The 26,762-nt window shown below is 38.3% G+C and overlaps 1 protein-coding gene and 1 pseudogene across 6 annotated transcripts in view; one reads left to right on the top strand and one right to left on the bottom strand.

Moving 5' to 3' along the window:
* Positions 1 to 563: 563 nt before the first annotated feature.
* The window catches only part of NUCB2 (nucleobindin 2), a 48,880-nt gene continuing 22,681 nt past the window's right edge, over positions 564 to 26,762 (top strand). For 2 of the 6 annotated variants that reach the window (XM_054586031.1, XM_054586034.1), the window contains exons 1-5: positions 587 to 712; positions 5,663 to 5,817; positions 15,412 to 15,555; positions 16,145 to 16,252; positions 26,195 to 26,321. In XM_054586031.1, the coding sequence (XP_054442006.1) occupies positions 15,412 to 15,555; positions 16,145 to 16,252; positions 26,195 to 26,321 (379 nt within the window). In that variant the 5' untranslated portion in view covers positions 587 to 712; positions 5,663 to 5,817. Of the gene's footprint in view, positions 713 to 5,662; positions 5,818 to 7,361; positions 7,397 to 15,411; positions 15,556 to 16,144; positions 16,253 to 26,194; positions 26,322 to 26,762 lie in introns of all 6 variants that reach the window. The other 4 variants (XM_054586030.1, XM_054586029.1, XM_054586028.1 and 1 more) reach the window with 4 other exon arrangements.
* On the bottom strand, positions 18,921 to 22,882 carry LOC129080566 (peptidyl-prolyl cis-trans isomerase FKBP1A-like; annotated as a pseudogene).

Raw genomic sequence — 26,762 nt, 5'->3', positions numbered from 1 at the left:
TATCTTTGAGCCTCAGTTTCCCCATCTTTAAAGTGAGGGTTGTGGAGTAGATTTCTGAGTTCTATGAGGGGGGAGGGTGCAAAGATAAGAGATATGTCCGCAGGTGGGTGCGAAAGAAGTGGAAGGCGTCTCTGCCTTAATTCCAAAAGCTGTCAAGCCACAGTGGTCGAGGGCATAAAGGGGGCGGGTGGGGTGGAGGTTTGGGTGGTTCGCCTAAAAGAGGCCTGTGGGCGAAAATGGGCCTGACAGCCTGTCTCTGATCGGTTTGGGCGCTGTCAGCGCGGGCCAGCTACCAAGGGAGGCCCGCTCCCGGGAACGGCACCCCACCCGCCCAAATCTTGCTCCTGAAAGCCGAAGAAGGAAGAGGCGCGGCTTCCCCGCTGGAGTAGCAGAGCGCCACGTCCCTCTTGGCTCAGCCTCCCCGGGGCCCTTTCGCAGCGCACCAAGCCGCCCGCCTCCAGCTCAGGCTCGTCCTCGCTCTCGCCAATGAGTGCCTTCCGCGATACCAGTCTAACCAATCAGCGGCTTCCTGAGGGCGGGGGATGTCGCCATGGCAGCGAGGAGGCGGGAGCGCATGGTGGGCAAGAGTACCGAGCTGAACAGAGAATTGGGAGCTGGCTAGACAGGTCTGTGTCCTGCAGGCGCTGCAGGCGTTCGGCTGGCGGAACCTCGCGCGTCGAAACCAGGGCTAGGTGAGGCTGGTGACCTCGAGGTGGGTGCAAATCAGTACCGCGGGAGGCTGGGGCGGGTCCTGAGATAAGTCTTAGATCTTCGCCTGTTTTGCCACGGCAGTGAGCAAGGCTGGGGCTGTAATGTGGGAGGGCATGTGCGGGAGGGGGCTTCCAGCTCGATCCCGAGGGGGCGGGGGCGGTCCTTTCCACCGCTCTACTCGCTGCAGAGCACCCAAGCATTCTCTGAGGTCGATGAGGATGACTGGCTCTAGGCGAGGAGCTGGCAGGGGTGAATGCAGAACCGAGAGACCCAGGTGGGGTTACAGCCTGGCTTTGGCAAGTCTATGGGTAAGGGAGGTGCCAACTGTTGAGGAGGGTGTACTCACCAATTCTCGGCTGATGCTTACCTCCCCCCCGCCCTGCCAAACAAGGCTTGGCCCTTGAATCCTATTCTTTGCCCATTCTGTTAAGCTGGCAACCCCTGACACTGAGAAGAGAAAGTTCGTGTCAATTGTGTTATCGTTTTCCCTAAAGTAACAAATCATTGAGCATGACGGTGAGCTCTTTCGATTTCAGGATGAGAAACCTAAAGAGCTCATCTATTTACATCTGGTAACTCAGTGAGCAAATGTGTTTGTTGTGGCTGGTGCTGCCTACTAAACTCAAATTGGATAATGTCCGTTTTACACAATTGAATGAATAAGTGCTGCCTGCCATCTGTGCCTTTTATTAAGGCTCTTAAATCCATGGGTGAATATGAACACCAGATGATAAATACCTTGTTTAAAAAAACGGGAAGGACTACAACATTTGAGATCTTGCTTCCTGGCTGTTGTAGTCAGTTTGGCACAAATAAATTGATACAATTTTAAAAAATGTAGAGGGAGAGCAAGTTTAAATGCCAATATTTCTGATAGGTTTGTTTTAAGGAGATTGTGGATTTAGAATTGATGAAGACTGTTGCTTTAAGGAATTATTAAAGTAACATTACCAACGGAATTACAGATTTAGTTTGGAATGTCTATAGTTTATTTTACAACGTATATAAATTATTTATTTCTTAAGGCTTTCCCTGGTCAATTCGGTTGAATGGAGTCAGGCAATATCCAGATTCCAGCATCTTGCCCTTCAAAGAAATTGTCTCAGGATTCATACTCATTTAAGCCGAGTGTGAGTTTTTGCTTTATAAAATTTGAACAAGTTCAACAAATGTTGAACAAATGTTTTGATAAACATTGCTCAGTTAATAGGGTTGAGAATTAAAAAAAAAAAAACATGGACATTTAGAATTAGAAGTGAAATCTCAAATACCACCACTCTTGTTATTAGGGTGAACATTAAACTTGTATTTCTCATTTTGGTCTTTAAATTCTCCATGATCTGGTCCAGCTTTGTAGTATGAGTGAAAAATTTATTTCTGTCTCCTTGTGGTTACTCATGCTGTTCTCTAGCATCTATCCTAATTTTACTGATCTTGCAAGGGTCGAGTCCATGTTGTGTTTACCTTTGTCTGATTTCCTTGAGATAGTTATTATTCATATCACACATTTTGTTTATATCCATTCCATATGCTTTTTGTCAAGTTTGTGATCTTCAAAGACTAGTTAAAATGTAATGCACAATTAAGGCAATGAGGGTGCCTTTCAAAACACTAGTTATTTATTATGAGCATTAATATAGAATATCCATAACATGATTAACAACAGTGTCTTTTTGCTTTGGGATAATGTATATTTCTGTACTAAACCAATTTTGTATTATTTAGAATAATATTTAAATTGCTCTCAACTTTTTAAGGACACTTTGGATGACTTAGGTATGCAAAATACCCTTGTATTGGGTAGCTGGAGGAAACAAGTGTGGGATTTTAAAATGTGTTTAAAATAATCCTTAACGTAGATAATCTTTTAAGTATTGTGAGTAATTAAGATGACTATATTTAGCATGATAGATTATTAACTTTTTCTAAATAATTGAAGGTCTATAAAGGGGAAATTTGTTATTTTTATGTTTAATACTTGCAACTTGTTTAAGTTTATAGACTTAAAAAAAGCAGGCTCCTAACTATTTTAAATAATTTATTAGAAAAGGAAAAACCTCAGTCACTTTAATATTTTCACTCTAAAATTAAAAAAGAAAAAAACAAACCTTAAAAAAAACTGACCATGGCCCTGGCTGATGTGGCTCAGTGGACTGAGTGCCAGCCTGTGAACCGAAGGGTCACCAGTTTGATTCCCAGTCTAGGGCACATGCCTGGGTTGCAGACCAGGTCCCCTGCAGTGGGGGGTACGCGAGAGGCAACCATGCACTGATGTTTCTCTTCCTCTCGTTCTCCCTCCCTTCTCCTCTCTAAAAATAAATAAATAAAATCTTAAAACAAAACAAAACAACAAACCCCACCATGATACGGTGAAAAGTATACTTAATTAGAATTCGATGGCCAGATTCTAATCCTCGCTCTACCAAATGATCTTGGCCAAATCAGTTAACTTCCCTGTGTTTTATAAACTTTTATAAAAGTAGGGTCTGAACTAAACTACCCCTAAAATTATTTCTGGTCCCAGAATTCTCTGATTTAAAAATTTCAAAGCAATCTAAGGAAAATTGAGAAAGTAGTTGCATGCTTCTATTGTATTTTTGGCAGAGCTTTTTGACTTATTATATTTCAGTTATCTGAAGTATGTGTAAATAATGAAGACCTTGTAATTTTAATAAATTTGTTTATTGAGTGATGCAAATGAGCAACAGTATCTACTTTTCATAAGCCTATTATCAAGGATACTGTAACTGATTGTTAAGTGGGAAAAAAAGGCCATGTACTGGTTTTCTTGATTGATGTCCTTTTCTACAGATATGGCCATCAGAAACACTAACATCTATACTGATGTCTTGTTGCAGGGAAGGTTTGAAGTTCAGCTCAGCTGGTATTTTTGTTTTGAACCTTACATTCCCATTGACTCTCATTTTCAAAGGGAAAAATGGACTTGAGTATCAGGTTACCAGTTGTTCTTGTCACCTCTGCAATTGAGAAACTCAGGAAGCCATTATTTCCCCCCTCTCCCCCTTTTACTGTTAGAATTATGACATTGACAGTAAGAAGAAGCAACCCATGTTTCTTAGCTCAGGGCAATGCCTTGGAGAAAGAAACCTGGGCATCTTGCAAAAGCTCTGTTTTAATGCCAGAATGGAAGAGGCTATGTTCCTCTTTGGTTAGATGTATTCTTTTCATTGGCCTATAGCTGCGTCAGGACTTTGGTTGTGGCAATGCCCAGAGGAGAGCTCTAATGTGGCCCTGAATAAAATGTCATTTATTCATTGACATTGGATGGCCAAGTTGCTCAGTTGGTTGGAGTGTTGTCCCATATACCAAAAGGTTGCGAGTTCCCTTCTGGGTCAGGGCACATACCTAGGTTGTGGGTTCCATCTGTGGTCAGGGCATGTATGGGAGGCAGCCAACTGATGTTTTTCTCTCTCAAATCAATAAAAGATCAATAAAATCATATCCTCAAGTAAAGATTTTTTTTAAAGCTACTAAAAAAACATTTAAAGATTGTATGTCAAACTGGTTTATTGCTTTTTAACTTTGGGTGTTTACAGAACAGATTTTCATTATTTCAATATTATAGCTATTTCATTTTCAAGATAGGAAGGGCATTACTATTTATCGAGCATTTGCTATTGCCATGCACCATGCTACTCACATTGTATTTATTCATATTTTCATCTAATCAAAAATTTATGAAGAGTATTTGTTTAATTTTATAGGCAGGAAAATTGAGACTCAGAAAAGCAAGAAAGGTTCAAGTAAATAAGTGTGGTTAGGATTCAATCTGGTGTTTATTTCTGACCATGCTGTGTTAATAAAAGTCATATGCCTTTCCTACATATAACATGCATACAGTCACTCTCTTACTATTTTTATGTTAAATATACAATAAAAGGAAAGAAGTATATCTGTTCTTAAAATTTGAAGGTATTTTATTTGCTTATTTTCTCACAGCTTGCTTAGGCATATTGGTAATTGATTATGTTCACCAGTGAGTTTGCACATGAGCTAACTGCCTTGTATTTTATGGTTAGGTAGTGGGGTTTCAAAATGTATTTGAGATGCTTTGCTTTATTACTAATCTCTGTGACTGACACTGGGGGCACGGTTAATTTTTTGTATCCTTGCCCAGGAGTTTTTTTTATTGGTTTTAGAGAGAGGAAGGGGGATGGAGAGAGAGAGAGAGAGAGAGGAGAGAGAGAGATATTCATCCATTGGTTGTTTCCTATACATGCCCCAACCTGGAACTGAACCTATAACCTCCTTTAGGTGTATGGGGACAACTCTTCAACCAACTGAGCCACCCAGTCAGGGTGCCAAGGTTAATTTTAAAAGTGGTGGTAAGGATGAGGAAAGATTCTGCTTAAGGATTTAGTGGGCCCTGGCTGGTGCGGCTCAGTGGATCGAGTACCAGATTGCAAACAAAAAGATCGTCGATTCGATTCCTAGCTAGGGCACATTCCTGGGTTGCAGGCCAGATCCCGGGTTGGGGGCATGTGAGAAGCAACTGATCAATGTATTTCTCACACATTGATGTTTCTCTCCCTCTCTTTCTCCCTCCCTTCCCCTCTCTGTAAAAATAAATTAAATCTTAAAAAAAAAAAGGATTTAATGGGAAAACTTACCCTATATCTTGAGGTCTTATTGTTGAACAAAATAAGCTTTTAACTGGAATTCTTATTTATTTAAAAAGGGAGCAACGGTAAAACCTGGGCACAACAATCAATATCTTTGTCCATTCTGGTTTTTGATTCTGTTTATTTAATATATCTCTCTCCCCTCACTACTGGAATATGATATAATTTAGTCTTCTTCCACATCATAAAAACTTGGTACTTTTTTCACAGGATGTGACAAATTTATACACTGTCATGTTCCATTACCACTATAATAGGCCTATATTTATGTTTCTATTTAATGTTTTTTTTTTTTTTTTTACATTTAGAACCCATTAAGAGTCAGTTTTTAGTGAAAAAGCATTGAGCTTGGAGCCAAGACCCAACTCCTTATTAATTTGATATTGTGCAAGTCATCTTACCTCTCTGGATCTCAGTTACCTCATCTGTAAAAAGGAGATAAAAATTCTTACCCTATCTAAAGGTAAGTAATTAGGTAAGAAAGAAAAAAAAAACCTTAATGATAGGTTAAACACACAGTATTTATTTTCTCAGTTGAAATAATTCTTAAAGTAGGCAGCCTTGGATAGGTATGGTAGCTTCATAAAGTCATCAGGAATCTGAGCTTCTTTTTAGTTCTCTGCTCTGCTATCTGTAAGGTGTGGCCCTTGTAGTCCAAGATAGCTGCCAGAGCTCTAACCGTCACAGCCAAGTTCCAAGCAGCAAGGCAAAGACAAAGGAGGTTTTTCTCCCTTTAGGGAGATGTCCTGAACCAAAGCTTAGGTTACCAGGGAAGCAGGAAAATGTAGCTGGAGGCATGGTTGCCCTGAATAAAATTGAGTTTTTGTTATTGAGGAGGAAGGGAAGATTGGGATATTGGCAAATAGAATCCTCTGTCACAGTATGGATCTTTTCCTCTTTTCTCTCTGAGAACTGTAAGCTGTGATAGGCACTCATAGGAGCTTTGGTACTTTTCCATTATAGAGCTTTAAATCTGACCATGTCTACAGTAGAAAATAACTTTCTCCTAATAAATTTTTTTTTTTCCACTTTTATCCCATGGTTCATTATAGAAGTCTTTCTGTCTTGATTGGGTATTTATTGTGGTTATTTTTTTAATTACCCATAAATGCTAATAAAAGTTTGTTGTGCAACTTATGGATGTGTTAAAAAAAGAACTAACTTTTCTTTCTTTTTTTTTTTTTAGCTACTTGCTTTATGCAAGGGACTAAAAAGACAGAGATAATTTACCCTAGGTGTATCACATAATAAATCATCAGGAAGTAAATTTTTAATGACAAGTATAATCCATCTCAAGATAAATATATGTTCACTGTGATCATATGAGATCTTCCTTGCCTTCCTTATAAGTCAGAAGATGTATTTTTTTTTAAACCACTTAATTGTTACTTGTCTTGAAATTTCTTATTACTTAACAACTAGTCCTTGCGTAACTTATGTGGGTATATCAGTATTTTATTTCATTCCTGACTTTTATTTGTAAATATTATCTGAATATACCCTATGCTTGTCATGTAAAATGGTTCAGTTAGCTATTATATATGTGAAGAAAGGAACCTGAAATAAAATTTGAGAAAAGAAAACTGAAATTCAGGGAATGTAAATTGGAGAGGCGAAGAATCTAAAGATTTAGTCAGTCTTTTAGGGATGTTAGAAGGAAGATTAGAAGCAAATTAAGTTTTAATTCTACAAAGTATATATGTGTTTTTGCAAGGTTTTGAATTTTTCCTTGTATCACTTAGGGACAAAGTATAGCAATTCTGTTGTTACTAGTGCTTGGATTTCTTTTTTTCCAATCTAGAACCATTGACCTCAAATAAAAAAAATAATCAGAGCCTTATGAGTTTTTAAGAGATATTTAGCATTATGAATCAGCTGACTGAAATGTCTCTTTGCTGAATACCATTTTAATGCCTTTAAAGATTTTTTAATTAACAGAAAAAGGATCATGCTATATGCATTGTTTTGTAAGCAGCTTTTGTCAAGATGCAATTGTTTTTTTCATAGGCCACCTTGCACACTACACTGAAAGTCCTGTGAAGGTAGGGATTATGTTCTTCTCACTTATCTTCCTATCCTGCCTAATATCTGATACATAGTGGTACGTAATAAATATGTTACATTAGTAAGTACATAACAATAGATGAAAGAAAACAAACCTTAATTTAGCTTTAAATTTAAAAGGAAAAGGAGTAAGAGGAATAAAGGAGGGAGAAAAAGACAGATAAGGGAGGAATATAAAACATTGCAGGGAAGGACAAACTAATGTATTTTGCCATGTATAATGTGCATTTTTTTGTCCAAATTTTTGAGGGAAAAATAAGGATGCACATTATACATGGGTAGTACCTGAAATACCTTGTATCTCTTCTTGTGTTTTGTAATTATTTGTTACATAAAATTTCTTGTACCATAGTATGTTCAAAATTAAATGCTAAAATTCCTTTATAATATAAAAACAAGTATTTGAATATAAGTAAATAAATACATTGAATTAAAAAATTAAAACAAAAGATTTTTTTCTTGAAAGTTTGGGCCAAATGTGTGGGTGTGCATTTTACATGGGAGACCATTATACATGGCAAAATATGGTAGTTTCAGTTTTCTGTACCCTTCATTTTCTCACCCATGACCATTCTTTTTTAAAGATTTTATTTATTTATTTTTAGAGAGAGTGGAAGGGAGGGAGAAAGAGGGAGAGAAACATAGATTTGTTGCCTCTCATACACCCCCAACTGGGGACCTGGCCTGCTTGCTACCCAGGAATGTGCCCTGACCCTAAATTGAACCTGTGACCTTGAGGTTTTCATTTCAGGCTGGTGCTCAATCCATTGAGCCTCATCAGCCCCGGTGACCTTTCTTTTTAACAACTTCCAGGATATCTCTCTCTACAGTCTAAACAGGAAACTGATATACACCCCCACCCATGTACCTACTCACCAAGTAAAGTTAATCTGGGTAACTAATGCTATGAATCAGTAGTTAAGAAATCTGCCTCTGTGTATAAGTGAGGGTTTTGATTTGGTGGAGACAGGGGAAGAGAGATAACTTTCCTTTGGGACTTGGAAATTATTTTGTGTCTATGGAATACTAGGAGAGGCTAAGAACTCTGCTTACTTTGTAATTTTGCCCAAAGCTCCGAGGCCCTTGGGATCAGTGATTTCCATGTAGTCTTGAGATCACTGCCTGATTCAGAATTTCAGATGATCCTACTTTGGATCAGAATACTGTTTTAGCCAAGTTCAGCCCAGTGTCTCCTCTTTAGGTTTTGTTCTTATGGAAGAAGAGGGTGGTGAAAGAAGGCCATTCCTATTGATCCCATAATAGAAGAAAAGTAAGCTAGTCCACCTTTGTATTATCCCCCATATCTCCTTTTGTATGGACACTTATTTTTATATTCTTAGATTTATGAAAATCTGTAAACCTTTCTTTGACATGTTTGACATTATCTTGGTATTTAAAGACATTTTTATATCATTACTTTTCTACCTAATGTGCTGGAACATTTTCCATTTCTTTTATAATGGTTAACATTTATTGAGGCCTTATTAAGGAGTAGAGTAAATTTAAGTCTGAATTTAAGTTTTACTTAATTCTAGACTCGGTAAATTAATTGTCCTAATTATTTCTAGAACAAACGATAAAAGATTAGAAACAAGTAGAGGGGGAAACATGTTTTAAAAATTCTCCATCAATCAAAAAACAAAACAAAAAAAGACAAGAAAGGAGAGGAAGTAAATATAAAAAAGGCAGCAGGGCTCTGGCTGTTGTGGCTCAGTGGATTGAGCACTGGCCTGTGAACCAAAAGGTCGCTGGTTCAATCTCCAGTCAGGGTATTCCTGGATTCTGCTTGCAGGCCAGGCCCCTAGTAGGGGGTGCACAAGAGCAAACACACATTGATGTTTCTCTCCCTCTCTCTCTCCCTTCCCCTCTCTCTAAAAATAAATAAATAAAATCTTAAAAAAACAAACAAACAGCAGGATAAATAGACCAAAGGAATATGGTACATTTAAAACTCAATATAAGGTATTACATGGATTCTAAGACTTTATTGTTATTAAAAGACATCATTATACACCATCCAGAAAAAATACTGCCAATCAAACTATGACACTATACCTTATCATTTACAATTTAATGTTTAGTGAAAGTACTTTTTGAGGTTCATTTAGACATACAGATTTTTCTCACAGATTTATGAATTATAAATAAATTCATTAATGTGTTTCTAAGGTATTGATCACATTCACAGTTTCATTCTTTTGAAACTCTTGATTCAGACTTGTCAATGTGTTTTTTGAAAGGAAGGAGAAATTGTTACTTATTTATTTTTAGGGAGAGGGGAAGAGAGAGGGGAAGGGAGAGAGGAAGGAAGAAAAACATTGGTCAGTTGCCTCTTCCATGCTCCCAACTGGGACCAAACCCACAACCCAGTCATGTGCTCTAACAGGGAATCAACCGTTGACCCCTCCCTTTGTGGGATGACACTCAACCAACTGAAACATACCAGTCAGGGCAACATCTGTTTTTTTTCACTCAGAGTAGTTCTCTCTACTATTGGAGAGTGACGGTAATTTTCTTCTGGAATTTCTTCAAGCCCTTTTGCCTGGCATTTTCTTTCAAGCCTCTGACACTCATTTTGCAAGCTCTGTGCCCGTGCTTTCTTGAAGAGGATACTCATTTTGCTGGTTTTGATGCTAGTGCTTTTCAAAACATGACCACAGACTGTTTTCACCATCTTCTTCCTTCCTTAATTTCTCCTTCTATGGTTTGTTGGCTGAAATGCTGAGGGGTTGCAATTGTCTAGAAGAATAACATCAAGTTGTGTTACTTTTCAGGCCACTTATTTAAATTTTGAGATCCACAGCCTGAGCGGGCATCTAGACCTGAACTCTACGCCTGGCAGGTTGGGAAGGGCTCTTGGGCCCTCCAACCAGATTTAGTCAGCCTACCCTTAGCTCAGCGATCATCCGTCCCCTCTCACCCCTTCCCACTTTTTATGCAAACAATAACATTTTTGGGAAATAATTTTGTAGTTTAAAATTTAACATGGCAGCAATTTTTGGCCATAGAAATTTATGATAGTGTTATACAATGATATGCTATTTCCTAGCCCATTCTCAGGATATCCATCACTAGCACCTTTAGCATTAGTGAGTCTATCATTCTGAGCCAGGTAGAAGGATGTCAGGATTTTGCCAGCATTTCCTACTGACTAAACTCAGCTTTGTTTTTTTCGTAGATTACATGGAAATTATGCAGCTTCTATGCATTATTAGTAGGAAGTTTCTGACAAATTGACATTTGCCTTAACAATGCGTGAATTCATGAAATTAGATTCATATTCCACATACATTTTTAAATTAATTGCAAGCATTGTCAGTTTCTCCTGCTTTCATTAGCACTGTCTGGTTGCTCATAGGTAGCTTGTTGTATCTCAGTAACAAAATGTAATACAGCTTTGTCTACTTGTAGATATCTTCCTGTCTAAAGTCAGGTAAAACAGTTGTTTCTTTCAAGAAAATGTAAAGCTACTGTTATTCCTTTAACAATTCCTGTTTACAAAGTAACTGCATTCCAATGCCAAATCATAATTTAATTCTTTGAAGACATTTAAAATGGTATTTAAATGCAATTTGTGAAGTACTAACAATGCAAAAACTCAATTTGAAGTTATTTCAGTAACAATAGCTGTGATAAAGTTCATACGTTTGTAGGCAGTAAAGGTTATGTTGCTATTGCCACTTTTTTAATACCACAATTTTAATATTCATCAACTGAAAAACACTCTGATTTTTGAGGTGTTAAACTGAGGAATTTCACATCTTGGAATTAATTACATTATCGGTAATTTGATTTAATATAAACAGAAAATACTCCAATTAGAAGACAGATTGTTAGGCTGAATAAAAAACAAGTGTGTGTGTGTTTATATCCATATACTCATCAAAAGAAATCTGGTTAGCTTCTATCAAATAAGATAGACCTTACCTTAACGCAAATTGGGGCATAGGGTCACTTAGATGGGATAAAAGATCAAATCCACCAGAAAGCTAGAAAGTCTTAAATTTGTGTACGACTTAATAACATGATCTCAAAATATTTAAAGGATTTGAAGGAAACATAGATAAATAAAAAATCAGCCCAGGCTGGGGTGGCTCTGTGGGTTGAGTGTTGGTCTGTGAACCGAAAGGTCATCAGTTCAATTCCCAGTCAGGGCACATGCCTGGGTTGGGGGCCAGGTCCCCAGCTGGGGGCGTGTGAGAAGCAACTGATGGATGTATCTCTCACACATTGATGTTTCTCTCCCTCTCTTTCTCCCTCCGTTCCTCTCTCTCTAAGAGTAAATATATATTTTACAAAATAATAAAAGTTTATTATATTTTATTTGTATTTCTTTATCCCAGCACCCTAATCTTCTACTTGCTCTACCAAAGTAATTTTAAGCTGGCTAAATAAGCAATATTTAGTTTCAAGGCATTTATAAATCATAATAATCATTTCGTACAGTTGGTGTGAGCACAATTTTATTAGTATTTCTGATAACGCAACAGAAAAAAAATCTATACTTTATTCTAAAGAATAAACTGAACATAGAATTAAGAGCTTAAAGAATACTGAGGTCTAGGTAAATTCCCTTTAAAAAAAAATCCGTCATTTTGTAAAAATGAGAAAACAAGTGGGAAAAGTTAATTGACTGATATATAGTACATAGCAAGTGAATAGTGCGGCTGAAATTAGAATATAGACCTCAATTTAATTTTGCCTCGCTTTCCTTAGGTATGACACTTTTTTCCTTTCCTTGAGGACTTCAATTTACTCTTCAGATGAGCATTCTTTTTGTCTCTCATTGTGTAGGGGACATTCATGAATAATAGAGCAAAGGGAGACATGTTTTCAAATGTTGGCATGCGTCAGCATCACCAATAGCACTTGGTAGTACAGACTGTGCCTCCATTCACTGCCCCCCGCACCCCACCCCAAAGATTCTCTGATTTAGAAGGTCTGGAGTAAGCTTGGAGAAATAGTGTTCCTACCAGATTTCCAGGTGATGCCGAGGCTGCTGGCCCAGGGACCACACTTGGAGAACCGCGACTTAAACACAGACACCGCTTTGGAGTCAGTCATTCCCAGGACCACACTCTGGCTTTATGACCCAAATAAAGTTTTTTAACCGATATACCTCAGTTTTCTGTGCTTTAAATTGGGGATAATAATATGTATTTCATAGAATTAAAAACTAAATTTGTTAACATATAAAAACAGGCTTAGCCTTATGCTTAGTTCATAGTAAATGCTCAATAGATCATTTCTGTTGTTATTATGATAAATGTGGGGCCCAATTAAAAGTTTATGAGCCATAAATTTAGTCAGTGTTTTAGAGTAGATGTACAGAGACTTTTTGTAACTTTGTCACTTTGAGATGCTATCAGGACTCTCTCTCTCTCTCTCTCTCTCTCTCTCTCTCTCTCTCACACACACACACACACACACACACACACACTCATATTCCTGTCTTGGCTTGCCTTCTTATTTATGGCAGACATGGCGGAAGAGTGAGAGAGTGAAGTGACAAATTAGTAAAGCAATTCCACTTCCAAAATTGGGTTTAACTATACTAGTTTACTTTTTATTGATCTCAGGCTTCTATTGTGTATTGAAGTAAAGGTGGACCCTATAAGAAAGCATATTTTAAAATATGTGACATAGCTGCCAGTTGCTGAGACAGAGCTGCCTATTAAGTGCCCTGTGTATGTGCGTGGTATGGTGGGAGGAGAGCTTAAAGGACATTGGAGATAATGTGAGGTAGAGGGGAGGACTCTATGTGAAAGGTTCTTTTAAACTCTGGGCGGCCCATATCAAGGGATAGTCACAGTTTCTGATGAGGTCTGCTATGAAGTTATAGAGGTACATCACTGAGTTCACCTTCTGTGTGCACATCCTAGAAAGACCATTCAAATAATTTTAACACTCATTTTCTAACCACATGTGTACCGCAGTAGGAGCCTAGAAGGAAACACAATCTAGAGAAGTGGGTGTAGAAGACATCAAAATTGATTTGAATAGTTAAGTCATAACTTGGGCTTTTCAGCCATGGCTACTCATAAAGTTATCCATTATGGGCATGAAGCATGAATGAATAATAAACTTATGTTGTCATAAAAAATAACTGAGGAAGAGGAGGTGATTCATGATGGGAAGACATTCTGCGCATAAACAAATAATCCTTTAGAGATTCATCATGCATAGTAGCCCACCACAAGTTCAGAAAGTCTTGCAAAAAAAAACCTACTTAGTGTCATTGAGCCAACATCTCTCATAAACATATTTCATCATGAAAAACATTTAATAACGATCATGTTGAGGAACCAGTGTCCTAGAGAAGAGTGAACCTTGGGCTTGAGCATATATAGATGGGACTCACCTGGAAAGTTTATTAAAACATGTTCCTGGGCTCCACCCCAGAGATTTCTGATTCAAGGGGTCTTGGGTACAGCCTGAGACTTTGCATTTTGGGGATAAGCTGTCAGGTGATTTGATTTTTCAGGTTTGAGAACTAAACTCTGAGAACTATCTTTACAGAATAGGCAAATCCTCTGCCTTCAATGAGTGAATTTTATGCAAGTTGTATCTCAAAAAAGGTGTTAAAATTTGAATAGACTAGAAATAGCACTAAAATGTGAGTTCTAGTGATTTTGTTAATGCATGAAAATGCTCTGTGAGTGAACTATTTTAATTAAAAATTTCTTCATGTGTAAGATGAATCACTGGCCCATATACTACCTAGGGTTGTGTTAAAAATGAGGCAATGTACATTCTTCCAAATTGTGTTCTGTGGATAAAAAGATATTACTTAAAAAAAAAAAGTCCATGGCCAGGTAAGTCAGACAGACGCTGAGTTAAATAATGTATTTTTCAGGTTGATGGTCAGACCATTATTTTTTTTAAAAAATATTTTGTTTATTTAATTTTAGAGAGAGGGGAGAGAAGGAGAGAGGGAAAGAAACATCTGTGTGTGGTTGCCTCTCATGTGCCCCCTACTGGTGACCTGACCTGCAACCCAGGCAGGTGCCCTGACTGGGAACCTGCAACCGTTTGATTTGGAGGCCAGCGCTCAATCCACTGAGCCACACCAGCCAGGGCTCAGGCCGTTATTCTTGATGTGAACACTAACTCAGATCTATATGTATAAAATCGATTAAAAAGAGGTTTTTATTCATTTTAATTCTTGTAGTAGATCCTCTGGTGCTACTAAGATTCTTGTGGAGTAGAAACTGAATAAGCAAAGTTGAATCATACTGTGGTTGGGACCAGCAGTAGTTGCTCCTTGTTTGTTTCAACCCTGTTACATCCTGCTTGATATTTATTGACTTCTTTGAAAAATCATTGACCATAAAAATTTTAGCAAATACCTGTTGGCTATGATAATGTTTAATAAGGTTAAGAGAATATTTGTAGCTAGTTTTTTCTCTCTTTTAATCAACTTCTATCCATTGAGTGCCGTATTTTCCAAATTAAGTTGAAGCGAATTATATCTAAAAATAATTTTGGTTCTCTAATATTTTAACTGAGAAAAAAATACGTAGTTTTTTTCTTATTCTCCCTTTCTTAAACCTGGGCCATTTATTTTTAAAAAGTTTGAGTCCCTCATTGCTATCCTTATTTGAAGCTTTTATAATAAACCAAATGTTTTCTTATACTGTACAAACTTTTAAAATTTTATTTCCTTGTCTTTTTAATTTTAGTTAAACAGGATTTCCACCCAGTTTTCCTTTTTTAAAATATATGTAATATTTATTATATATTTTTCCACTACCATTTAGTCCCCTTATACCCCCTTCCCCCAGCAATCTCCGCCCTCCCCTGATTTTCTTTAGTGGTATATTTTAAGCATTGTTTTTATGTTATGGTCTACCTTAACCATTTTCTTAGAATTCTTTTGTTGTATTAAACTTCCTGAAATGTAATATTTTATTAATGTGGCTTTGGGAATGCATGTGTATATAGTTTGAAAAAATCTCTTCAGGACTTTACTATAATTCTACCTCTATTTCAGATGAGGCGGAGGACTGTCCTACCGCGGTGTTGTTTTCTCCTGGTTACATGTCTACTTGCTAATCTTGAAGCTGTGCCTATAGACATAGACAAGACAAAAGTAAAAAATCCTCACCCTGTGGACAGCGCAAAGATAGAACCACCAGTAAGTCAAATAGGAAGAATTTTAACTAAAATATTGCTAATATTTATTATTATAAAATTGAACATTTCCAAACTATTCCTGAAATAGCAGTGAAAATAGTATAGGATAAGCATATGTTGCTTAATATTAGACAGTATTTATTTAATGTAGTTAGTGTATTAGAGAGTATATAGAAGAATTAATCACACTACATTTCTAGGGTAGAGCTAACCAGCCAAAAAACAAAACAAAACAAAACCAAAACAAAACATTGTATTATATTCAAAGGGGAGAGAGAGAGCAATGAGGAGAACAGGAAACACTGGGGTAAAACCAATTAATATTTTTAAAGTCTTCTTCGTCTAAGCCATATAGAAAATCTATCTACTTTTATGTAACAGTAAAACATGACTTTGGTGTGAGCCCTAAAACATGATTTTTACAATACATCTCTTCATTTGAGCTTTTAACTTTGACAGTCTACACTATCAAAGTAGATATTGTCTCAACACCATTTTGCTGGACATTTTATTTTTTTAAGAGTTGAGATCTTTAGATGCAGGGAAGGAAAAACTATCAGAAGCTTTACTGTTTGTTTCTTAATTTGAAGGATACTGGACTTTATTACGATGAATACCTCAAGCAAGTGATTGATGTGCTGGAAACAGATAATCATTTCAGAGAAAAGCTCCAGAAAGCAGACATAGAGGAAATAAAGGTAAATGTAATTAAATAATTACTTAAAAAACATTTGAGCTTGCCAGACATTGATCTCTCTAGGGAGATTAACATCCAGAAGAAGATTTTAAGGTGAATATACAATGAGTCTATAATATATTTTGGATATACAGAGGGTGGACTTCTAATTCAGTAAGTGGGGGAAGGTGGGAAGTCATTCTTTTTGGTAGAGATTATGTCACTGCTTGACAATGTGACTGAGAGAAGGAAAGAGACTGGGAGGCATCCGAGGCTGTAGTGCAAGGGTGCTGAGATGAGAGATATACAGGGAACTGGACTTCGTAACTGTTGCTGGAACCTAGACTGGGGAGTGGAGGGCATGACTGGCTGAAAGGTGAGGTTGGAAAGAGTCATGGTGATGGAGGGCCTTGGACATCATGTTCGGGGACTGGGATCATAATGTGAGGACAGAAGGAAGCTATGCAAAGATTTAGAATAGGTTAAGTTCCAGTGTTTTAGCCAGGTCCAGATTAACAGAAGAGCTAAGAGGCCATATATTATGTCAATAGGAGAGATTTAACTTTGCCTCTGCCCTAAGAACCCTATTACACATATTTTTAGCCCTAGACATCTTAGTACATGATAAAGAAAGGAATTTGTAAAAGATCTGGCCAGAGGGATCTTTTAAAGTTCATCTTTGAAGGGCAATGAATCAGTTTAGCTGGGTTTATCTTAGAGTCAGCAGTAAAAAATTTTCAATGATTTAATTTTAAACTTTTAGTTATACCTCTCAAGATAATATTATTTGCTTATACTGTTTTTGTTTATGTTTTAAATTTCCTAAAAAAAAAAAATTCTCACCCATTTCTAGAATCAGAATTACAGACCTTTGTTAGAAAGAACCTTTCTGGGTCAAGCGTCCTTCTTATTTTAGTCTCTGTCCCTGGTGTGGGCCTTTTTGAAATACTGACCACATCGGGTTGTGGCAGCTCTCAGCTCTCTGAGCCTGTGTGTGGCTTTTAGTTCACAGCTTCCCTCTGGGAGGCAATGAACTGTTCTGGGCCAGTAATTCCCCTGAATTGTCTTTCCTCTGAAGAATTAATTTAATCTTTGGAACTAATTTCCTGGGATGAATGATATTTAATGCAGAACTTTTAATGTCTCTTATCTACTTAAATTAGTATTAAGAGCATTATTTGGGGGTCACAGAAGTGGGGATAATGGGAGGTGCTGTACAGCGTAGGCAAAAGTAGGTTTGCAGTTGTTCGTATGGTGAATAATACAATAATAAATGATAATACAATATTTAATAAATAATATAAGAATATACTCTGTGTTTTGCATACTCACAACTATAAAGCTACTTTTGCCCACCCTGAATAGAGATAATTAGGGAAAAGAAGACAACAGCTTCCTGGTTTGGTACTGAGAATACCTTTATAACTGTCTTCCTTCGCAGCCAATTCCTATTCCTTATTGGGGGTGTAGAGAGTCAAACTGAAGTAAGTTACACAGTTATTCAATGAAAAAGAGTAAAAATAGACAATAAAGACCAGTTTTCAAAATAGCTTAGTGAAGACTCTTTTCTCAGGTAGAACTGGAAAAAAAATGTTAGAATTTGTCCTGTCCTTTTCAGCCAAGCATTGTTTTTTTTTTTTTAGAAAAGCCAGCCTTAAGCACTTTTATTGCAATAATAAAACTTGAAACTCACATGTAGCGCGGGAGAGGAAGGCGAGGGTAGGCAGCAATAATTTCTCTCACCAGATCACTACACAGGACAGCAAAGGAGTGAGGGGGGTGGGGAAAAAGCCAGGAAACTTTGAGATCAGCAGGGGGAGGTAAGCATCACAAAACAGGAGAGGCTGAAGCTGTGATGACCAGCATCATTTTCTTAAGACAACACTCAAAGATTTGTCATGATGGCTGGGCTTTCATTGGGTTTTAAGTGTCTGCAAAGAGCACCTTCAATTTAAACTTTCAGCTAAAGTTCTATAATTTGGGAAGTGGAGCCCAGATAGCTATGACATTATAAAAGTTCTGAATATGTATTAGAAAAAACCCACAGGTTTGGGGGGGCGGGGTGGGAAAGCCAGGCCATGAAGAAGGCTTCAGAGGTCCCTGCTGGCCTGGGGACAGATACCTGTAGTGTCCAATGTTGCAGTGAAAATGATTTGCTTTTAAAAGGCAGAAAGTTTAAGGGGAAAGTGCTATGGAGCAGTGGAGGCAAGGGCTTCCCCCTCCCCGCTTCAGTTTTGGGTAGACCTCTTAATTCTTCCCAAAGACATCTCTCAACTTGGAAACAATTCGGCCCTCAACGGCGCCTCAAATCTGCTGTGGCTTTGCAGCGCAGCAGCAAGAATGTTTAATATATAATAGATAAAAATTTCATCCAAAAAATAAAATATTCTTGCATCTCTCCCTCGCAATTCCTAGTCCGAAGTTAACCCATTACTTGTGCTGTTAATACTTGACTAATACTCAGTTGGAAACCTTGATCCAAAAGACTGAAACTGAATCTTCACCCCAAAATGAAAACAAAGTAACGAGTAACTTGAGATTCATGGCATGTAGTTTAGGTCAACACACATACAGGGAGAAAGGGGAAGAGCGAAGCTGGGTGACAGAACACATTCACCTGGGGCAGATGTTTATACAGAGTGTAGTGGAACATTAGGAAAAGCTCTGTCCGGATTCGTGTGTGCGCGTGGGGGGCGTCAGATCCCTTCATGGCACATCCAAGAACAGGGAGCTCAGGGAGTAGGTCATTCCTGTCATTCCAGTTTTAGAAGCTCCATGTCAAAGACCAGAGTGGCATTTGGTGGGATGATGCCCGGATGTCCAGTGGCACCATAGGCATAGTCTGGGGAGATAGTCAGTTTGGCTTTCTGACCCACACTCACCTGGGCAACCCCTTCTTCCTAGCCTCGGATCACCTCCTGCTTGCCTAGCATAAACTTAAATGGCTTGTTCCTTTCTGGGAGGAATCAAATTTCTTTCCCTCTTCAAGCATCCCCTTGCAGTGCACCACGCGGGTCTGGCTGCGCTTCAGGAAGGCGCGCCTGTCTCCTGGGGAGATGGTCGCCACCTGCACTCCCTTTGGTTCGCAGGCCGGCACTCACCCGCTGAGCCACACCAGCCAGGGCTCTTTTAATTTTCTGAGTGTAGGTCTTTTTCATCCTTGACTAAATATATTCCTACGTATTTTTTTTAATGCAATCATAAACCGGATTGTTTTCATAGTTTCTCTTTCTAACAGTTCGTTATTGGTGTATAAAAATGCACCAATTTCTGAATATTTATATTGTATGCTATTTACAGAATCATTAATCAGTTCTCATACTTTTGTGGTGGAATCTTTAGGGTTCTCTATATATTGTCTATACAATATAATGTCATCTGCAAATAATGACAGTTTTACCTCTTTCTTTCCAATTTGGATACCTTTTATTTCTTCTTCTTGTCTGATTTCTGTGGCTAGGGCTTCCAGTACTATGTTGAATAAGAGAGGTGAAAGTGGACATCCTTATCTTGTTCTTGATCTTAAGGGAAATGCTTTTTATTTTTCCCCTGTTGAGTATAATGTTTGCTGTATGTGTTTCATACATGGGTTTTTTATGTTGAGGTATGTCCCCATCTTCTCACTTTGCTGATAGTTGTTATCATAAATGGGTGCTGGATTTTCTCAAATGCTTTTTTTCTGCTTCTGTTGATATAATAATACAGTTTTTAGTCTTCATTTTGTCTATGTGGTGTGTCACATTAATTGATTTGTGGGTATTGAATCATACTTGCATCCTGCTTCGTCATGGTGTATGGTCTTTTTAGTATCCTGCTGAATTTGATTTGCTAATATTTTGTTGAGCATCTATGTCCATTAGTGATAGTGATATAATTTTCTCTCTTTGTAGTGTTTTTATCTGGTTTTGGAATCAGGATGATGCTAAAATGAGCTTGAGAGTCTTCGCTCCTCTGGATATTTTTGGAGTAGTTTGAGAAAGATAAGTGTTAGTTTTTCTTTTAATGTTTGGTAAAATTCACCTGTGAAGTAATTTAGTCCAGGAATTTTGTTTGTTGGGATTTTTTTTTATTACTGCATTGATTTTGTTGGTTGTAGTTGGTCTGCGTTTAGATTTTCTGTGTCTTCTTGATTCCGTCTCGGAAGATTGTGTGTTTCTAGGAATTGATTCATTTTCTTCAGATTGTCCGATTTCTTTTGGCATATAATTGTTTTTAGTATTTTCTTATAATTCTTTGTATTTCTGTGGTGTCAGTTTGTTACTTCTCCTCCATCTCTTATTTATTTGTGTCCTGTCTCTCTTTTTCTTCATGAGTCTGGTTAAAGGCTCATTGATCCTGATTATGTTTTTGAAAAGCCAGCTCTTGGTTTCATTGATCTTTTGTATTATTTTTTTTTAGATTCTACTTTATTTTCATGCAGATCTTAATTATTTCCATCCTTCTGCTCACTTTGGGCTTTGTTCTTTTTTTAGTTCCTTTAGTTGTAAGATTAGATTGTTTATTTGAGATTTGTTTGGTTTCTGGCGGTGGGCCTGTGCTGCTGTGAGTTTCCCTCTTAGGACTGCTGTTGCTGTGACCCAGAGATTCTGGGTTGTTGTGTTTTTATTTTCATTTGTATCAAGTTGTCTTTTGATTTCTTCCTTGATCTCATTATTAACCCATTTACTATGTAGTAACATGTTAGTCTCTCTGTGTTTCTGTGTTTTTCAGTTTTTTTCCTTAGTATTGATTTCTACTTTCATACCATTGTGGTTAGGGAAGATGCTTGAAATAATTTAAATCTTGTTAAATTTATTGAGGCTTGTTTTATGCACTGACGTGTAGTTTATCCTTGAAAATGTTCCGTGTGCACTTGAAAAGAATGTATATTTTCCAGTTTTGGAATGAAATACTCTGAAAATATCAATTAAATTCATCTGGTCTAGTGTCATTTAAGGCTGCTGTTTCCTTGTTAATTTTCTGTCTGGAAGATCTATCCATTGATGCCAATGTGGTGTTAAAGTCCCCAAGTATAAATGTATTGCTATTGATCTCTCCCTTTATGTTTATCAATATTTGCTTTATATATTTAGGTTATCCTATGTTGGGCGTATAAATGTTTTACAAGGGCATTTCTTCTTTTTGAATTGCTCCCTTTATAATTATGTAATGACCTTATTTGTCACTTGTTTCTCTTGTTATAGCCTTTCTTTTAAAGTCTATTTTGTCTGATATAAGTATTGTTATCCCAGTTTTTGCTTCATTTCCACTTGCATGAAATATCTTTTTTTTAAAAAAAGAAAATTTTTTATATCCATTAGTTTTTAGTGTCTGTGTGTCTTGTTCTGAGTCTCTTATAGAGAGTATATATATGGGTCTTGTTTTCTTATCCATTCAGCTACCCTATGTCTTCTTAAAAATATTTTTATTTATTTATTTTTTAGAGAGACAGGAGGGGGTGGGAGAAAGAGAGAGAGAGAAACATCAGTCTGTGGTTGCTTCTTGTGTGCCTGCTACTGAGGACCTGGCCCGCAGCCCAGACATGTGCCCTGACTGGGAATTGAACCAGCGACTCTTTGGTTCCCAGTTTCATAGGCCAGCACTCAATCCACTGAGCCACGCCAGCTGGGGCACTACCCTGTGTCTTTTGATTGGAACATTTCATCTACTTACAGTTAAAGTGATTATTGATAGATACATATTTATTACCATTTTGTTTTTCATAATTATGTTCCTCTTTTCTTTCTCGTTATAGAAAACCCTTTAACAGTTCTTGTAATACTGGTTTGTTGGTGATGAACTCCTTTGGCTTTTTCTTATCTAGGAAGCTCTTTATTTCTCTTTCAATTTTAAATGATAGCCTTGCTGGATAGGGTAGTCTCGGTTGTAGGTCCTTGCTTATCATCACTTTGAATATTTTGTGCCAGTCTCTTCTGGTCTGAAATGTTTCTATTGAGAAATTAGCTGACAGTCATTATGGAAGCTCCCTTGTAAGTCACTCACTGTCTTTCTCTTGCTGCTATTAAGATTCTCTCTCTCTCCTTAACCTTTGTCATATTACTTATATGAGTTGGTGTGGACCTCTTATTTGGGCTTGTTTGGGGTTCACTCTGTGGGCTTCCTGGACTTGTGTGTCTTTTTCCTTCACCAGGTAAGGGAAGTTTTCAGTTATTACTTCTTCAAATGTTATCTCAATCCCTTTTCCTTTTTCTTCTTCTTCCGGCATCCTTATAATGTGGATATTGTTATGCTTGATGTTGCCCCTGATGTCCCTTAAACTATCCTCATTTTTGAAATTCCTTTTTTCTGGGGATTTCTCTTCCTTTATTTGGAGCATGTTTCTTTGTCTCCACATTTTGGCAGCCTCTCTGTATTTGTTTCTGTGTGTTAGGTTGATTTGCTGTTTCCCAGTCTTGGTAGGGTGGCCTTAAATAGAAGGTGTCCTGTGGGCTCAGTAGTGCAGTCTCGCTTGACCACCTGAGCTAGGTGCTCCAGGAATGTCCCTTATGTTAGTTATGTGAGCCCTGCTGTTGCAGTTGAGTACTGATCGCTCGTGGCCCATCTTTGTGTGGGATCGACCCTCAGGCTGGCTGACTATGAGGACTGACTCCAGCCACAGTGCGTGAGCTGCTGTGTGGGGGCTGATCCCATGAAGCAGGATTTGCCCCGGCATGATGGGGTGACTGTTAAGATCTCACTTTGGGTAGAGCTGCTTGTGGAGCTAATTGGGTTATATTCTTATATGGTCTGAAGTCTGCTACCAAGTGTGATGTTTTGGGGCCTCATGTGAGGGACTCCAGTGCAGATCAATGTCAGAGACTGCCTGAGTCTGGCCGTGAGCTACCTCTTTGGAGCTACAAAGTGATTCGCTGTTGTGGCTGCCTCTGCTGGGCCTGGGTGTGAATAGGAGGGGACAGGCTGCACACGAAGTCTGGCTTTCACCGGTACTGAGCCTGGGGGCAGGTCAGCAAAAGTCCCAAGGCACTCTGAGATCTGCTTCCACCTGCCGGCTGCTTGTTCAGCTCGGTTCCTGGAAGAGCCTCTGGCCATACACAAGTTAAGTGACATAGGCTCTCAGTGGGTCACCAGGTAGGGGCGAGTGGTGTTTATTAGGTTGATGCAGATTGAAACTTGGTGCCAGTGCTGGGTCTGAGGCCACTCAGCAAAAGTCTCAGGGTACACCAAGGCCAGCTGCCACCTTTGTGGTGGGGTGTGTTCTCAAGGTGTCATCAGAATAAGGACAACAGAGTTTATCAGGCTAAAACAGACCAAGATTTGGCTGTGTGGAGAGATGGCTCTGCATAGGAACAATGGTGCTGGTCCAGTGTGGGAGAAAAACGGCCCTCACCACACAGCTCAGTCTCTCCCTTTGCATTTCTGCCCCTCCCCGAGTCTCTTCGGACCTCCTCGAGAGCCCTCCAAGAAAGTCTGCACCATGCACCCAGGTTGGAGGCCAGGACAGGCTTTACCACCAGGAGTGATGCTGGCAGGGCAGGCCTGCAGGAGTCAGCAGGGAGGGGCCAGTGCCACTCCCAGGCTGATGCCTCGTGGAGGGGAATGCTTTGCTTAGGCACGATGGCATCTGTGGGCATTGTGGGAGAGAGACCTGGCAGAGGGACATTTGCTGCCTCGCAGCCATGCCATTCAATCTTTTCCTGTATGACTCTGCTCCCCTCCCACCTGCTGACCCTCTACTAGAGCCCAGGGTGAGTGCTGCGAATGAGATTTTGTGCACTGGCTCTTTAAGAGAGCAGCATTTCACCAGGGTGGGTAAAATCCTTGCTGGATTTTCACAGCCAGATACTGTGTGAGCTCATATTCCTGGTTCTAGGGCTGCAGGTTAGGGAGCCTGGCGTGAGGCTGAGGCCCCTCGCTCCTGCAGGAGGACCTCTTCAGCTGCAACATCCCTCTGGATTCTTAACTGCCCCCCGCCACGAACAATGTGGGTGTGGAGCCGGCCCTTTTTGCATCTCTTCTCTTCCTGCCAGTCTCAATGTGGCTTCCTCTGTATTCCTTAGATATATGACTTCTGTTCAGTTGATGTTTAGATGGTTATTCAGGTTGATCGTTCCGTGCTTCAGCTGCATTTCTGACGTGATCCTGGGAGGAGGTGAGTGTAACTTTCACCTACTCCACTGCCATCTTGTTCTGAACTCAGGGACTTCTCTTCCTCCTCCTCCTTCTTCTCCTTCTTTTTCTCCTTTTACAGATTATAGTGACAGATTATATCTGAATACATATTTAATAGATAAATATTAGAAGTTGTTACATCATCTAATTATATACAACTTTGTGTCAGTGACTTCTTAATTGTCAAATCCAGTAAACACTTTTTATTCTTCTTCTTACTGAACTCTCTTATGTTATCTCAATGGTTCTCAGATTTGGGGGCTGTGTAAAACATAGACTTAGGGCCCCACCTCCAGGCTTCCTGATTCAGTAAGTCTGGGGCCTGAATTTCCAAAGTTCCTGGGTGACACAGATGCTTCTGCTTGGAGAGCACACTTTGAGAACTATTGTTTTATCTAATAATGATCATGCTCTCCTTTAAGTAGACTGCTCTTTTTGCTTCTGTGACAGCATATTTTCCTAGCTCTCTGTCTCTCTGAACTTTTTTTCTTGGTCTCTCTTGTGAGGCTTCTTTTCCTCACCTTCTTCAGCAGGCCCCATTGACTCAGTTCTAAATGGTTTGTGTACCTAGTTAGACTTGCAGTTTGTGATTGCAAATGCAATTATAAACAAGAAAAGTAAACCACTGGCTGTTTTGTTTCTTAACCCTTGGAACATGTACCCAATTAACTTATCTGTAAAAAAAGTAACCAAAGGAGACACCCTAAAAAAGATGAATTTTGAAGTTACTTATATATGGGATGATTATTGCTAAAGTAGGCCAAGTTATTTAAAAAGAAAACAACTTATTGAAATATAATTCACATACCATAAAATTTGCCCCTTTATTTATTTATTTTTAAATTCGCCCCTTTAAAGCATACACTTCAGTGGTTTTTGGTGTATCCACCAAGTCATGTCACCATAACCGCAAATTTCATTTGCTCCCAAAAGAAACCCTGCACTCATTAAGCGCCCACTCCTCATTTCCTTCTCTCCTTAGCCCCTGGCAACCATTCATCTACTTTCTATCTTATGGATTTGCTTATTCTGGACATTTCATATGAATGCAGTTACATAATATGTGATCTTTGGTGTATGGCTCCTTTGACGTAGCATAATGAATGAAAGCATGTTTTCAAGGTTCAGCATATTTTAGCATGTATTAGTACATTGATTCTTTTTTATGGCTGAATAATATTCCATTGTATGGATATTTTGAGTTATTTCTACCTTTTTGGCTAGTATGAATAATGCTACTATGAACATTCATGTACACGTTTCTATGTGAATGTATGTTTCAATTCTTTACGTATATGCCTAGAAGTGGAATTGTTGGGTCATATGGTAACTGTGTGTTTAAGTTTTATTTTTTTATAAGAGAACATTTACTTAGAATGTTACAGAGGTAAAAGAAGTGAGCTGTAGAAGAAATGAGCTCAAGAAACAAGTTACAGAGGTCAATAGAAGCGTTTGGAGCTTAGGAGGAAGAGAGAGAGGCAAGGAAAACACCCCTGGGTGAAGGGGGTGGGGAAAGGTTGGGTTTGCTCCCGAGAGAGAGCCACTGTGTTTATCTTTTTGAAGAGCTGCCAAATATGTTTTCCAAAAGTGGCTGTACTATTTTATAATTCATTACTTGTTGAGTTTCTCCTTTGTGCTTTAATTATGCTTTTATAAATTTTATCGCTTTTAGATATCTTGATTTTAGACTTACAAACTAAATATCTCCTGAAAGAAATGCTTTTGTAACATCAAATGTCTCTAAATTAGTCAAAAATATCTATCACTACTTTATTGTAACCCTATTTTTAATGTATGCTATCTGTTCTAAAAATGCAGAGTAATAAATATAACTAACTTTTTATTTTGTCAACAGAGTGGGAGGCTAAGCAAAGAGCTGGATTTAGTAAGTCACCATGTGAGGACAAAACTGGATGAACTGAAAAGGCAAGAAGTAGGAAGGTTAAGAATGCTAATTAAAGCTAAATTAGATTCCCGTCAAGGTAAGTCCTAAATAAAAGGTAGGAAAATTTCAATATTTGGTGTTGCAGTCAATTTACATTAATACATGCCATGCTCTTCTCATCAAAATTTAATGTTAGTATTAATTTGGCTTCCCTTAATTTTTAAAATTTAATTATTTGAATAAGCAATACTTTAACATCGTTCAAAAATCAAATGATTGGCTTTAAATAATTATATCAATAACAAGGAAAAATGAAAAGTAATGGACGAAACCACTGATTTAAAAGAGGAAAAGTGAACTGTCAGAAAATTGAAATGTGTGAAAGTCCCACAACCAAGGAAATAAATAAGTTACATTCATTAAGACGGGTAGGAGGGTTGGACTTAACGGAGCCGTGGAGAGGTGAAACTGCCTAGTCCCACGCTCATGTGTGTTGGATAAAAGTCGGGAGTGAGGGATCCCAGCCCCATACCAGACC

Source organism: Pteronotus mesoamericanus, unplaced genomic scaffold (genome assembly GCF_021234165.1).
Source record: "Pteronotus mesoamericanus isolate MK-2021 breed Mesoamerican mustached bat unplaced genomic scaffold, CSHL_Meso_final contig_90, whole genome shotgun sequence".
In the NCBI taxonomy this organism is placed as follows: domain Eukaryota; kingdom Metazoa; phylum Chordata; class Mammalia; order Chiroptera; family Mormoopidae; genus Pteronotus; species Pteronotus mesoamericanus.
Note: the sequence above shows the minus strand (reverse complement) of the source record. Positions and strands in the feature narration are given on the sequence as shown.